The sequence below is a fragment of the Odontesthes bonariensis genome, chromosome 9 (genome assembly GCF_027942865.1).
Source record: "Odontesthes bonariensis isolate fOdoBon6 chromosome 9, fOdoBon6.hap1, whole genome shotgun sequence".
Taxonomy (NCBI): domain Eukaryota; kingdom Metazoa; phylum Chordata; class Actinopteri; order Atheriniformes; family Atherinopsidae; genus Odontesthes; species Odontesthes bonariensis.
The window spans coordinates 3084627-3097335 of record NC_134514.1 but is presented as its reverse complement, the minus strand read 5'-3'; the positions used below and the strand labels follow the sequence as shown (position 1 = coordinate 3097335).

At 42.5% G+C, this 12709-nt stretch overlaps 1 protein-coding gene across 1 annotated transcript in view; it reads left to right on the top strand.

The window, feature by feature from the left end:
• The window catches only part of timm50 (translocase of inner mitochondrial membrane 50 homolog (S. cerevisiae)), a 50682-nt gene that overhangs the window by 23791 nt on the left and 14182 nt on the right, over positions 1 to 12709 (top strand). Inside the window, exons 5-7 of the mRNA XM_075472771.1 lie at positions 3495 to 3553; positions 5091 to 5210; positions 12148 to 12252. Of these exons, the coding sequence (XP_075328886.1) occupies positions 3495 to 3553; positions 5091 to 5210; positions 12148 to 12252 (284 nt within the window). The remainder of the gene's footprint in view (positions 1 to 3494; positions 3554 to 5090; positions 5211 to 12147; positions 12253 to 12709) is intronic.

Below are 12709 nucleotides of genomic sequence, written 5' to 3'. Positions count from 1 at the left end.
GTTCATAGGATCGGTTCATAGGATCGGTTCATAGGATCGGTTCATAGGATCGGTTCATAGGATCGGTTCATAGGATCGGTTCATTGGATCAGTTCATAGGATTGGTTCATTGGATCAGTTCATAGGTTCAGTTCATAGGATCAGTTCATAGGTTCAGTTCATAGGATCAGTTCATAGGATTGGTTCATAGGATCAGTTCATAGGATCGGTTCATTGGATCAGTTCATAGGTTCAGTTCATAGGATCAGTTCATAGGATTGGTTCATAGGATCAGTTCATAGGATCAGTTCATAGGATCATTTCATAGGATCAGTTAATAGGATCATTTCATAGGATCAGTTAATAGGACATCCAGGCCTTGTATTTTCCCAGCTTGTGTAATCTTAGAGCTGCCGTTGGTCCCCGTCATCATGTTGCTGGCAGCTGTGATTCATCCTTCCTTCCAGCCTTCATCGTCCCTGTTTTTCTGCCTCCGTCCTCCTGTCTGCATTCCTCTCATAGCATCAATTTATAAGATCATTGGATCAGTTCATAGGATTAGTCCATAGGATCGGTTCATAGAACATCCAGGCCTTGTATTTTCCCAGCTTGTGTCATCTTAGAGCTGCCGTTGGTCCCCGTCATCATGTTGCTGGCAGCTGTGATTCATCTTAAACATCACGGTGTCACCTGTCTGCGTTTCATAACTTAAGACATAATCTGCAGGCGTCTGTTTCCAAAGAAATTCCGATGGACAGAAGAAGAATGCGTTCATCTGTGTGTTTGGAAGCGTTTAAGGCTGCAGGAACTGATGTTATTCATTAAAGCTTTTTGCTTCATCACTCTCCTGCTGGGACAGAATCTACCCCGAGTTCTCAGTTAAAAAAAGACCCTAAAGATGGAGTTCAGCAGTTCTCAGGTTCTGCCGGGCTGAAACGCACACAGAGACGACACCGAAGGCAGATATTAAGGCAGGAAATCTGCTCTGTAAGCGCCTCCTGGTGACCTGATGGTTGGAGCCGTTAGAACTTCTGTTTCCGTGCACAGAGAAGAAGCTTTGAAGGTGTTTCAGACTCAGTTTCTGTTTCTCTGACTTTCTCTGACTTTCTTTGGGAAACCTTTTGGAGTTTTTTGTGTATGACAGATTCTCCCCTCCCTTTCCTTTCATCCACCCATCGGCCCCTCCGAAGCCCAACTTTCACCCCACCTCCTCCATCACCCGCTCTTTAATTAACATGATAAAAGCTCGTGTTAATCCCATCCCCTGCAGAGGACTTCCACACATACTGACAGGGCTGAGATCATACGAACGCACATTTTTTCCTTACACGGGTGGCTTTGTTGGGGCTCTTCTAAGTGGGTCCTCCACCCGGATGCATACTAGATTCTCTGAAATGTTGGGTATGCATCATGAGGTTACTACTCATACTCAAACTACCCAAGATGCAACGTAACGTGACGTCGCCGATCGTCATTTCCTGTCAAAACGGCAGTTTCAAGCTAGCTACAACGAGGGTAGGTTCACTTCCTGTTTTCAAAACAAAAGCACCAATTGTATGGTAATGGCTTTCCCTATGATAAAAGGCAATGGGTATTTTATTTTGTAAAAATAACAGGAAGTGCGTTGCTCACTGCGGCTAGCTTTAGTAGCGCCGAATTCGTGGGAACAAAATTGTAAACAGCCGGTATTTTGTCAGGTTTTCAACACGTTGGGGATCTAAACGACTACTTTCTCGCCTGAAAATGTTTCAAATGTTGCTAAAGTTTACAGAGTTTAGAGCTTAAGGGAAATCAGCTTCAGGCCGGCTGATTTCGGCTCGGGCAGGAGCGAAATGCATTGTGGGTAAACGCTCTGCATACTGTCTGATAGATGAGTATGTAGTATGGAAGTATGTGGTATGCAGTATGTAGTATGGAAGTATGTGGTATGCGGTTTCGAACACAGCCTCTTTTTTTTTTAACTCATTTTCTATTGATTTTCACAAGCAAATATCAATACAACTGATGAGTACAGCTATTGAACTTACCCTCCCTCCCCCCATCCTTCTACATGGGAGTCAAATGACACCCATAACAGTTCACAAACAGTTACACAGACAATTTCGTTAGATTTTCTTCAGTAACAATTCTTTAACTCTGGTAACTCCATTGGAACGAGTTTGCATCGTCCTTGGTTTGGCACCATTTGTCCTTGTAGAAGAAAGTTCAAGATAAAGAAAGTCCAGAAACATATGCAGCCGGTGTTCCAACGATAAATTGTGGGGGGGTTAGCCAAACCTGTACAATCATTTTTGGGGGTTTTCTAGACCTTTCACTCATACAAATTTGAGAGTCATCATCCAGAAGGTGTAGAGCAGGGTCCATGGGCAGTTTAAAGTCACTCATATCTGACAGAGTTCGTACAACAATTTTCCAAAAATGACAAATTATAGCTTTCCCTATGATAAAAGGCAACAGGTATTTTATTTTGTGAAAATAACCAGAAGTGTGTTGCTCACTGCGGCTAGCTTTAGTAGCGCCGAATTCGTGGGAACAAAATTGTAAACAGCCGGTATTTTGTCAGGTTTTCAACACGTTGGGGATCTAAACGACTACTTTCTCTCCTGAAAATGTTTCAAATGTTGCTAAAGTTTACAGAGTTTAGAGCTTAAGAGAAATCAGCTTCAGGCCGGCTGATTTCAGCTCGGGCAGGAGCGCAATGCATTGTGGGTAAACGCTTTGCATACTGTCTGATCGATCAGTATGCAGTATACGGTTTCTCTTTTTGATCCTCCTCTTAGCGCCGCCCCCGTTCACTTATTTACTGCACACGCCTGTCTACGCATGTGAAAGTGTTTCCAGCCTGTCGGCGTGTCATCACAGCAGGACGGCGGCAGATGGCTTCTGCTTCCTGCTTCAGCACGCTGCATTGAACTCTGGGGGATTGAGTCCCCTGGGACCTTCCCTCAGCGTGTGTGTGTGTTCAGAGATGGACACAAGTGTTTGTTTATCTAGGTAATGAGCCCGCGGCCTCATGGGAAACACCGGCTTATTATTATTATCATTATTATTAGTTCTCAGCAGGTTGACTCCAGTCGTGTCTCCGTGGCATCGATCACATCAGGTGATCTCAACCAATCGGCCGTCCTGCTCTGCCTTTGTTCAGGTTAAAGGAAGCATCCGTGAGCTTCAGAAACCTACATTTCCTGCAGTGAGTTCTGAGGTTTAATGGAATAAATCGCAGCTGATGAGAGAAGCCAGGTTAATGAGGAGCTTTCAGAAAGCGGCGTCGGCTTGGCGTGGGCGACGCTCCGGGTCCAGACAGCCTCATTGAGCCGCTCAGATGTTATCAGCTGCTGGGGATGTCTCCTGAGGGAGTTGTAGATTTTTTAGGATCCTCCACGCTGCATCTGTGCTCTGTTCAGGAAGCTCCCAACACTTTGCAGACTTATTGCTGCTCTGGTCTTTGTCTGTGCAGCCACAAAACATCTGAAATAATGACCGGCTGAAGGTTAGCTCTCCGTTCTCTCTTTCAGACCCTCCAGTGGTCCAGCAGTTAAGAAGAACCTTCAAATACTTCCAGGACTACAGACAGGTGAGTCCGATCGAGCAGAAATTCATGAAAACGTCCAGCTTTAACCCGGCTTTATATCATAAAAATCACCAGCTTAAAATAACTGATTTAATTCCTCATTATGTTTCAAAAAGTGGGAGAAAACATGGAGAGTTAATGAGGAGCTTCTAATTCCTTAAAGAAACATGTTGGAGCTGCATCCTGCAGCATCCAGATGTTTCTGTTTCGGGGGGATTTAACTTCTGCTTCTATCCAACATGTTGTGGTGAACCTTTGTTTTTGAACAGGAGAATGTTTAATACAATGTGAGGAGAACTCGGGTAGTTTAGGATTATTAAGATAACACTCAGCGGGGTCACATGGCTCTGAAAGGATCAGATTATTGGCTAAATTACAATCAGAATGAGCTGAGCGAGGGTAATTCTCCTTGGATATATGGCGGTGAATGAATGGGATCAGAGGCACAAAGCGTGTCATACCCCGGTATGATAGGTGGCGCTGTACCCATTCCAGCTGTTGCTAATAGAGCCACTTCCTGTTGACCTCTTCACCACCAACAACAACAACAAACTCAGGCATTGGAGAAAGATGGAGAACGCAGAGCAAGATGAAGCTACGTCCCTCTACATTTGGTCTGTGATGAGCTGCTTGTTGCACAAACTCGATGCCCAACGGAGCATTCTCCATCGCGTTGTTTGTTTCTTTCTGACGGCGACAACAACAGGAATATCGTCTCCTTTGACTTCCGGGTCACGACCCCGGGAAAACATCTGGAGCATGCGCAGAACGCAAAGTCTGATTCACCACGAGCTTCAGCGTCTACAAGCAGGTTTAGAGTGACTTTCAGCCCAGTTATCTCGGGGTCTGAATCCGATCCGATCCAGTTCTTAGTCAGATTAAGGTGTCTACATGCACTTAATAACTCAGTCTGATTGTAATTTAGCCAATAATCCGATCCTTTCAGGGCCATGTGACCCCACTTACTCTGACTCAGATGGAGCAGAAGCTGCAGCTGGAACCCTTTTAAATAGTTTTCAGAGAGTTCTTCTGTGGGGATTCCCCTGAACAGAACTGATGAGTTGGTTAATGTGACTGCAGGGTAACTCGGACCTGACACTGACACATACAGCTGGCTTTTATTCAGAGACTCTTTCCTCTGAGACTTTTATTGTGAAATCTGCAGATTTTTACACTGAAAACGTCAATAAAAGTTTAATCTATTCCTATCCACATTCTCATGGCTTCTGTTTCTCTTCCACTTTAAATCCTGTTACCGACACAGAGTAACTTGGGCTAGTTTTTAGTCATTTGAATAAAACTTTACTTTATTCACATCCGCTCCACTGAACAGGAAGTGGAATTCTCAGCGAGCTTCTGGTTTTGGGTTTTCCTCCAGAATGAACAGAATGAACACGTGTTGGTCTGTCCCTTTTTCCTGTTTAGGGTTTCATTAAAAAAGATTTCAGACTCTCCCAACTTCCTCATCTGCTGAAATGTGTTCGCGGTTTGAAATCTCCTGAAATCTGAAGTTTGTTTTTCCTTTCGTTTGGGACGTCAGATGATCATCGAGCCGACGAGCCCGAAGCTGCTGCCCGACCCGGTGAAGGAGCCGTACTACCAGCCGCCCTACACCCTGGTGCTGGAGCTGACCGACGTCCTGCTGCACCCGGAGTGGTCGGTGCGTCCCCCCCCCCCCCGCTGTGCTTCCTGCTGGTGTTAGCATGTTGAACCGGTGTTTGTGATTCAGCAGAACCACACGGTCCTCACTGAGCTCAATAATCCTGCCACTTTATAACATTATATGTGAGCATTTATTAACATTTTGAACCTGGAGCTTTGCTTTCTTTTATAATCGTTTTATAATCTCTAAAGTAGCTCTCAGAGTGTCGGTTCCAGGCAGGGGGGGTTGTTTCAGAGTTTGGGGACAGGTCAGTCCAGCACCCGTCCCCTCTTCTTCCTCAGCCGGGCCTTTGGAAAGTGTGCAGAATGTGCTTTTCCATGGTCAAAAAACACGTAAAAACTCATGAAAACACATGAAAAATTAAAACAGAATTATGCTTTTCCATGGTCTGCTTGAACAGTGCTCGGACGTTAGGGCTGAACGATATGGACAAAATTTCATATCTCGATATCGATACGATATGACTTCAGTGGGTTCAGTGAAAACTCAGCATTTTTCTGAAAAATAAAAAACATAATACAAAAGAAGGACGTCTGCAGACCTCGGGTCTTGAGTTGGAAGTTTGTTGTTATAAACTAAGGTTCAGTCGTCCGGCTCCACCACAGGTCCGTGGTTGTCGCAAAATGTTCGATTTCACGGAGCTCGGATTCAACATTCATTTTACATTCGTTGTAGATTTTTGGAACGGCCACTTGATTAAAATATGTTCGGGATGGTATTTTGTAACTTTTGTCCAGCGTCCGAACCATTTTCAGAAAGCCCTCTTTTGTGACGGTGTACACGGGCACCATGTGGTAATTTACAGCATCTGTAATGTCTTTGTGCCGGGTGGACGTCGACTCGTATGGCGTAACGCTACTGAAGGCATCAGCGATCAAACTTTGCTGGGGCTTCACTTTGGATGACTGAGAAGTCTCCGCCGTTTCTCTCATTGCAGCACGTGGTGGTGTTGTTTCAGGTGGTGGAACATGTTTGTTGTGCTGCCAACACCTCGCTCTGGTTCACATCCTCTTTTTTGAATCAGAAATACCTCCAAATAATGGAGAATGACTTATTTTTTGCCACTAAATCTGTCGACTGCGCAGATTCTGCACCGGCCTCATGTTTCTCTTTTTAATTTCCCCGCTGTGAATGTAGAGTGTCTCCGTCTCCCTCGGATATTTGTCATTGGCTGCCTTCAGCTCTACATAAGGGAAAGCGTAAAAATTTTTTGAGCTGCACATGCGGGGGAAAATATATCGTTGATATCGTTGAATTTGCGATATTGATATCTTGAATGTTCATATCTAGATATTGATACGATAACGATATACCGTAAATCCTCTAATATAGGCCGGGGCCTTTATTCACTCACGTGCATCTTGGTCCCGGCCATTATTGGAAGGAGGCCAGAATTAGAGACAGGCCTCTATTTCTATTTGAGCAAAACAGACTACCAGTGGAATGAATAAAAACGAGATTTTGTGTCTATTTGAACCTATAAAATAGACAAATACCGGCAATTCAGGCTAAATTCCAGTGTAGTACCGGTAATATGGTAACAGAAACGTAGCAAACATACCGGTACCAGTAGACTGCGGTCAAGTGAGCCGCCACTCGTTCATCCGCGGCTCACTTGACCGCAGTTACCAGTAGTGCATTGTCACTTAACCATGGTGATAATTAGGCTACCGGTATTTCATCTCCTCTTCATCTCTCCCCATAATCTCCTCATCACTCGCGCCAGTCTCTACAACAAGTTCATTATTGTACAGTTCTTCTTCGTCCTCCTCATGTTCTGCTGCCTGTCTGTTCTCTTCCTCGTGCAGACGGGCAGCAGCGCAGGGCTGTAAAAAACGATATCGGTAGTTTGGCCGTTATTGCAAGTCAGAGTGGACAGGCTCACTCACGATCGTGATCGCATTCGAATGCGATAGTTATAGAAGTGAATGCTAATTTCAACATACCATATATCTTTACTTAATTTTGCTTTAACTTTGTTGTTACCGGTAATCTGACTGTAAAGCGCATTGAGCTGCAAGTCTTGTATGTTACGATCACAAGTACCGGTATAATGTTGAGGCTGCCCAGAGAAATCGTTGGTTCTAATTATAGACCCGGCCTGTATAAGAGTCCGGCCAGTATTTACCTCCTCCGACAGCGAGACCGGCCAATATTAGAATCCCGGCCAGTAATGGAATACAGGCCAATATTAGAGGATTTACGGTATTGTTCAACCCTAACTTACGTCCCTGGAACAGATGTGGGAAAAAAAGGAAAGAAAACACGTAGAAAACACATTAAAAACACATCAAAACATGTAGAAAATGCCTGAAAAATTAAAACAGAACGTGTGCAGAATGTGCTTTTCCATGGTCTGCTTGAACAGTGCTCGGACGTCCCTGGAACAGATGTGGTCCTGAAGGCAGCACATGTGAAACGTATGTGAAACATATATGAAAACCCGTGAAAACGCGTAGAAAACAGGTGAAAATGCGTGGAAAACACTTGAAAACGCGTAAAAACACGTGAAAACATGTAACAACACGTGAAAACACGTAACAACACGTAGAAAACACATGAAAACGCGTAACAACACGTAACAACACGTGAAAACACGTTAACAACGCGTAAAAACACGTGAAAACACGTAACAACACGTGAAAACGCGCAACAACACGTAGAAAACACATGAAAACGCGTAACAACACGTGTTGTAACGTGAAAACACGTTAACAGCGCATAAAAACGCGTGAAAACATGTAACATGTGAAAACGCGTAAAAACACGTAACAAGTGAGAACACGTGAAAACACGTAACAACACGTAGAAAACACATGAAACGCGTAAAAACATGTAACAACAAGTGAGAACACGTGACAACACGTAACAACACGTGAAAATGCGTAACAACACGTGAAAACACGTGAAAACGCGTAAAAACACGTAACAACACGTGAAAACGCGTAAAAACACGTAACAACACGTGAAAACACGTAACAACACGTAACAACACGTAGAAAACACATGAAAACGCGTAACAACACGTAACAACACGTGAAAACACGTTAACAACCCGTGAAAACACGTAACAACACGTGAAAACGCGCAACAACACGTAGAAAACACATGAAACGCGTAAAAACGCGTAACAACACGTGTTGTAACAACACGTGAAAACACGTTAACAGCGCGTAAAAACATGTAACATGTGAAAACGCGTAAAAACTCGTAACAACAAGTGAGAACACGTGAAAACACGTAACAACACGTAGAAAACACATGAAACGCGTAAAAACATGTAACAACACGTGAAAACGCGTAAAAACACGTAACAACAAGTGAGAACACGTGAAAACATGTAACAACACGTGAAAATGCGTAACAACACGTGAAAACGCGTGAAAACACGCAACAACATGTAGAAAACACATGAAAACGCGTAACAACACGTGTTGTAACAACACGTGAAAACACGTTAACAGCGCGTAAAAACGCGTAACAACACGTAGAAAACACATGACAATGCGTGAAAACATGTAACAACATGTGAAAACGCGTAAAAACACGTAACAACAAGTGAGAACACGTGAAAACACGTAACAACACGTGAAAACACGTAACAACACGTAACAACACGTAGAAAACACATGACAATGCGTGAAAACATGTAACAACACGTGAAAACGCGTAAAAACACGTAACAACAAGTGAGAACACGTGAAAACGCGTACCAACACGTAAAAACGCGTAACAACATGTAACAACGCCTAAAAACACGTGAAAACGCGTAAAAACACGTGAAAACGCGTAACAACATGTAACAACACGTGAAAACACGTTAACAACGCGTAACAACACGTAGAAACACGTAAAAAACATATGAAAACACGTAAAAAAAACCATGAAAAATTCAAACAAAGTGTGCAGAATGTGCTTTTCCATGGTCTGCTTGAACAGTGCTCGGACGTCGGAGCTTTTCTGCATCAGTGCTGCCGTCCCAGAAGTGGAAATGAGCTTTGCTCCTTGGGGCCCTGATCCGAGCCCCTCCCATCCCAGAGCCTGGCTGCAGGGGCCGGCTGCTGGCAGCAGGCTGGATGCTGCTTTGGCTCTTTGCTCCGTTTCTTCCAACAAAGATCTGGAACAACGATGGCTCTGACCACAGCACACGTTTCCATGGTGACGCTCAATCCCAGACGCTAATATGCAGATCCCTTCCAAATCTTCCTCTGAGGAAACGTTGTTTTTGAACACATTTTGTGGACAAACTGGAGCTCCTGTGAACATCTCTGCTCCTCATAGGATCAAATTATTATTATTTTTTTTTAAAAAGGCCTGAAAACAGCTGAATGCTCCTTTAAGATGTAGCAGAGGTGAATGGTTAACAGTTACAGACAGGAGCAGGGGGGGTTAATGGCTTTGTGGGGCAGGTGGAGGGCGTGTCCCACCACCTGTCGAGCTGTCTCCTCAGACACAAACACATGTTGTTCATTTACCTGACAGGTGCGCAGCAGCCGTAACCCGACACCTGCCGCCTGTTAAAGCAGAAACACACACCGTACACACGGCACACGCTTCACCTCCGACCGCACACACAGAAAACGGCTTCAACCGTCGTTTTTATGGCTGTGATCGCAGCTGCTTTTTATCTTTTAAATCCTGAGCACAACAAGAGAAAACTACCTGAGAGCATCGGTGTGTTTAGCCCAAACAAACACACAAACACTGATCCAGCTGCTCTGTTTCCAGATGTTTAACAGCAGCCGGCAGCTGTGATGCTGAGGCTACTCACAGACAGATGTGCTTCATGCAGCTGTGGCAGCACGGTTAGACGCTCAGCTTCTGTTTTTTTTGTCTCATTTAGAAGAAAAAGAGGAAGAAAAGTTGCTTGAGGTGATTTTTTTTTTTATCGGTTTAAGATAATTACCTCAGATCTGATTTAATATCTCAGATCTGATTTAATATATCTCAGATCTGATTTAATATATCTCAGATCTGATCTAATATATCAGATCTGATTTAATATATCTCAGATCTAATTTAATATCTCAGATATTCCCAGAGATTCAAGTGATTCCTCGAGAGGAGGTCGCTTGATCTCGCTCTTGTGGATTTCCATCACCGTCCTTGTAGTTTTTTCCTCCCTGAAGACTGCTTCCTGTTAGAACTACGACCCCTAACAGTGCAGCCTATACTGCCCCCTCTGGTGACACTTCAAACTTCAATGTAAAAGCTCCAGATTTTCTTCACTCCTGAGCAGAAACTCGACTCTGAGGATCCATCACTCTTATCTCCTAAAAGTATTTGGATCACAGTTGCTGTTTAAGTCGGAGTTTAGGTCAGACTTCTGTGTTGACCCAACTCCAGCAACCTCAATTACACAAAAGTCTACCGACGATCATCTGATTAAAGAGTCAAAACTTTGTAGAAAGGCAATAAAAAGTGCTGTAAAGTGAATAATTAATCTTTTTACTCTATGAAAACTGTGAAACACGAGCCTCAGTGTTCTGCACTTTATGCCAAGATGTGGAAGGAAGTGACTGACGGTGTTTTGTGCATCAACAGTTTGTTTCTCAGGATTAAATTAATCTGAAACATTCTTCTGGTCTACGTTGATCAGTTTGACTTCTGTTGTGGGTAACTTCAAGCCTTACTTTCTCAGTTTTTGCTAAAAATGAGCTCCCAGTGATGGTCCAAGGCAGGGAAACCGTTACTATTTGGTGTTTTATTCTGTGTCTGTTGGGTTTTATTTCACTTTTCTTACATTTCAATGTGGGAGGAATACGAGACAAAATGCACCAATGTGAGTTGTTTTTTTTTTGTTTTTTTTTCTACTGACGGGTCAAAATAAGGTTGTAAAAGTGATGATATCTATTCATAAGTGTGTGTTCGGAAAGAGTACTGGAAAAAACTGCCCCTCCAAAAATAAGTAAAAAAACAACAAATAAAAGACGTTTTTGATTGAAATAAGCAAAAAAAATCTGCCAATGGAACTAGTGAAAATCGGCTTGTTAAGATTTCTTGAAATAAGATGTGATATTTAGGACTTTTGAGATAAAAGTGATCTTGAAATTAGCTTAAAAACCTCTTCAAATGTAAAAAAAAAAAAGCTTGTTTCATGTGATATGACTCAAAACAATTTGTTTTTAAGACTTTTTCATTTAACAAGATATTCCAGATGTATTGTATTAAAACAAGTCGAAAACAAGATGAATCTTGACCTCTTCAAGTGGTCGCACGGAAAAAAAAGACACGGAAATAATATCTTTAACCTGAAAAAGTTCCTCAAATAAATGACAAATATCAGAATGTGTATTTTCTGACTTAATAATTAATAAAAAAGACATTTGAATGTGTCACCTTGAGCTTTTTTACGACACCGACTCACCGATTAATCACAACACAAACAACAAAAATCATCGATACTCGCATTGATGCGTCTTATTTATCTGAGAAACGTTAAACTTCACGATCACACCCCCTGGTGACCGGCCCAGAGGCCACATTGGAAAAAAATGCCCCTCAACAACAAATAAAAGACGTTTCTGCTTGAAATAAGCAAAAAAATCTGCCAATGGAACTAGTGAAAATCGGCTTGTCAAGATTTCTTGAAATAAAATGTGATATTTAGGACTTTTGAGTGAATAGTGATCTTGGAATTAGCTTAAAAACCTCTTCAAATGTAAAAAAAAAAGCTTGTTTCATGTGAAATATGACTCAAAATAAGATGTTTTCAAGACTTTTTCACTTAACAAGATATTCAAGATGTATTGTATTAAAACAAGTCCCTATATCTGGCTGAAATAGAAGTTGTTAGGCAGTTGTGTCTGATATTAAGTGTAATGAGATGCTCAATGAGACAAATATACTTGGTAAGATGCTCCAGATGTTGTGAAGCAGCTTTTCTTTGCTTTAACCTAAAACCACGCTTTGTTTGTCTCATCTTTGTGTCCAGTTGTCGACCGGTTGGCGTTTTAAGAAGCGTCCTGGCATCGACTACCTGTTCCAGCAGCTGGCGCCGCTCTATGAGATCGTCATCTTCACGGCGGAGACCGGCATGGTAATTCAGCGGCTTCACTGTTGGTCATAAACACGGGAGGACGGCTCTCTGCTTTAAGATGTTAACGTGGCCGTCAGACGCCTCTGCTCCGTTTGTTTGTGATGCGAGTCGACTTGTTTACAGTCCGCCAAACACAAACAAACAGACGCCCTTTAACCCTAATCCCTGATAGGGGACATTTTTCTCAACTTTCTCCTCTAATTTCACACTGGAAATAGTGATACTCATCATATTTGGTCCAGTTGTGCATTTTTTATTTTTTTTTACAATTTTTTTTTTTTTTTTAATTTCAAACACACATCATATACGATGCAATTTTTCATTGTGTAGAAAAAAAACTCCTTAATTTCTGAAAAGGGACTTTTTTTGTCCCTTTTTAAAACGACCTAAAACATAATTTATTTATTTTTTTCACTTTTTTTTTCATAAATCTTTTATTCCACTTAAATTCTGATCA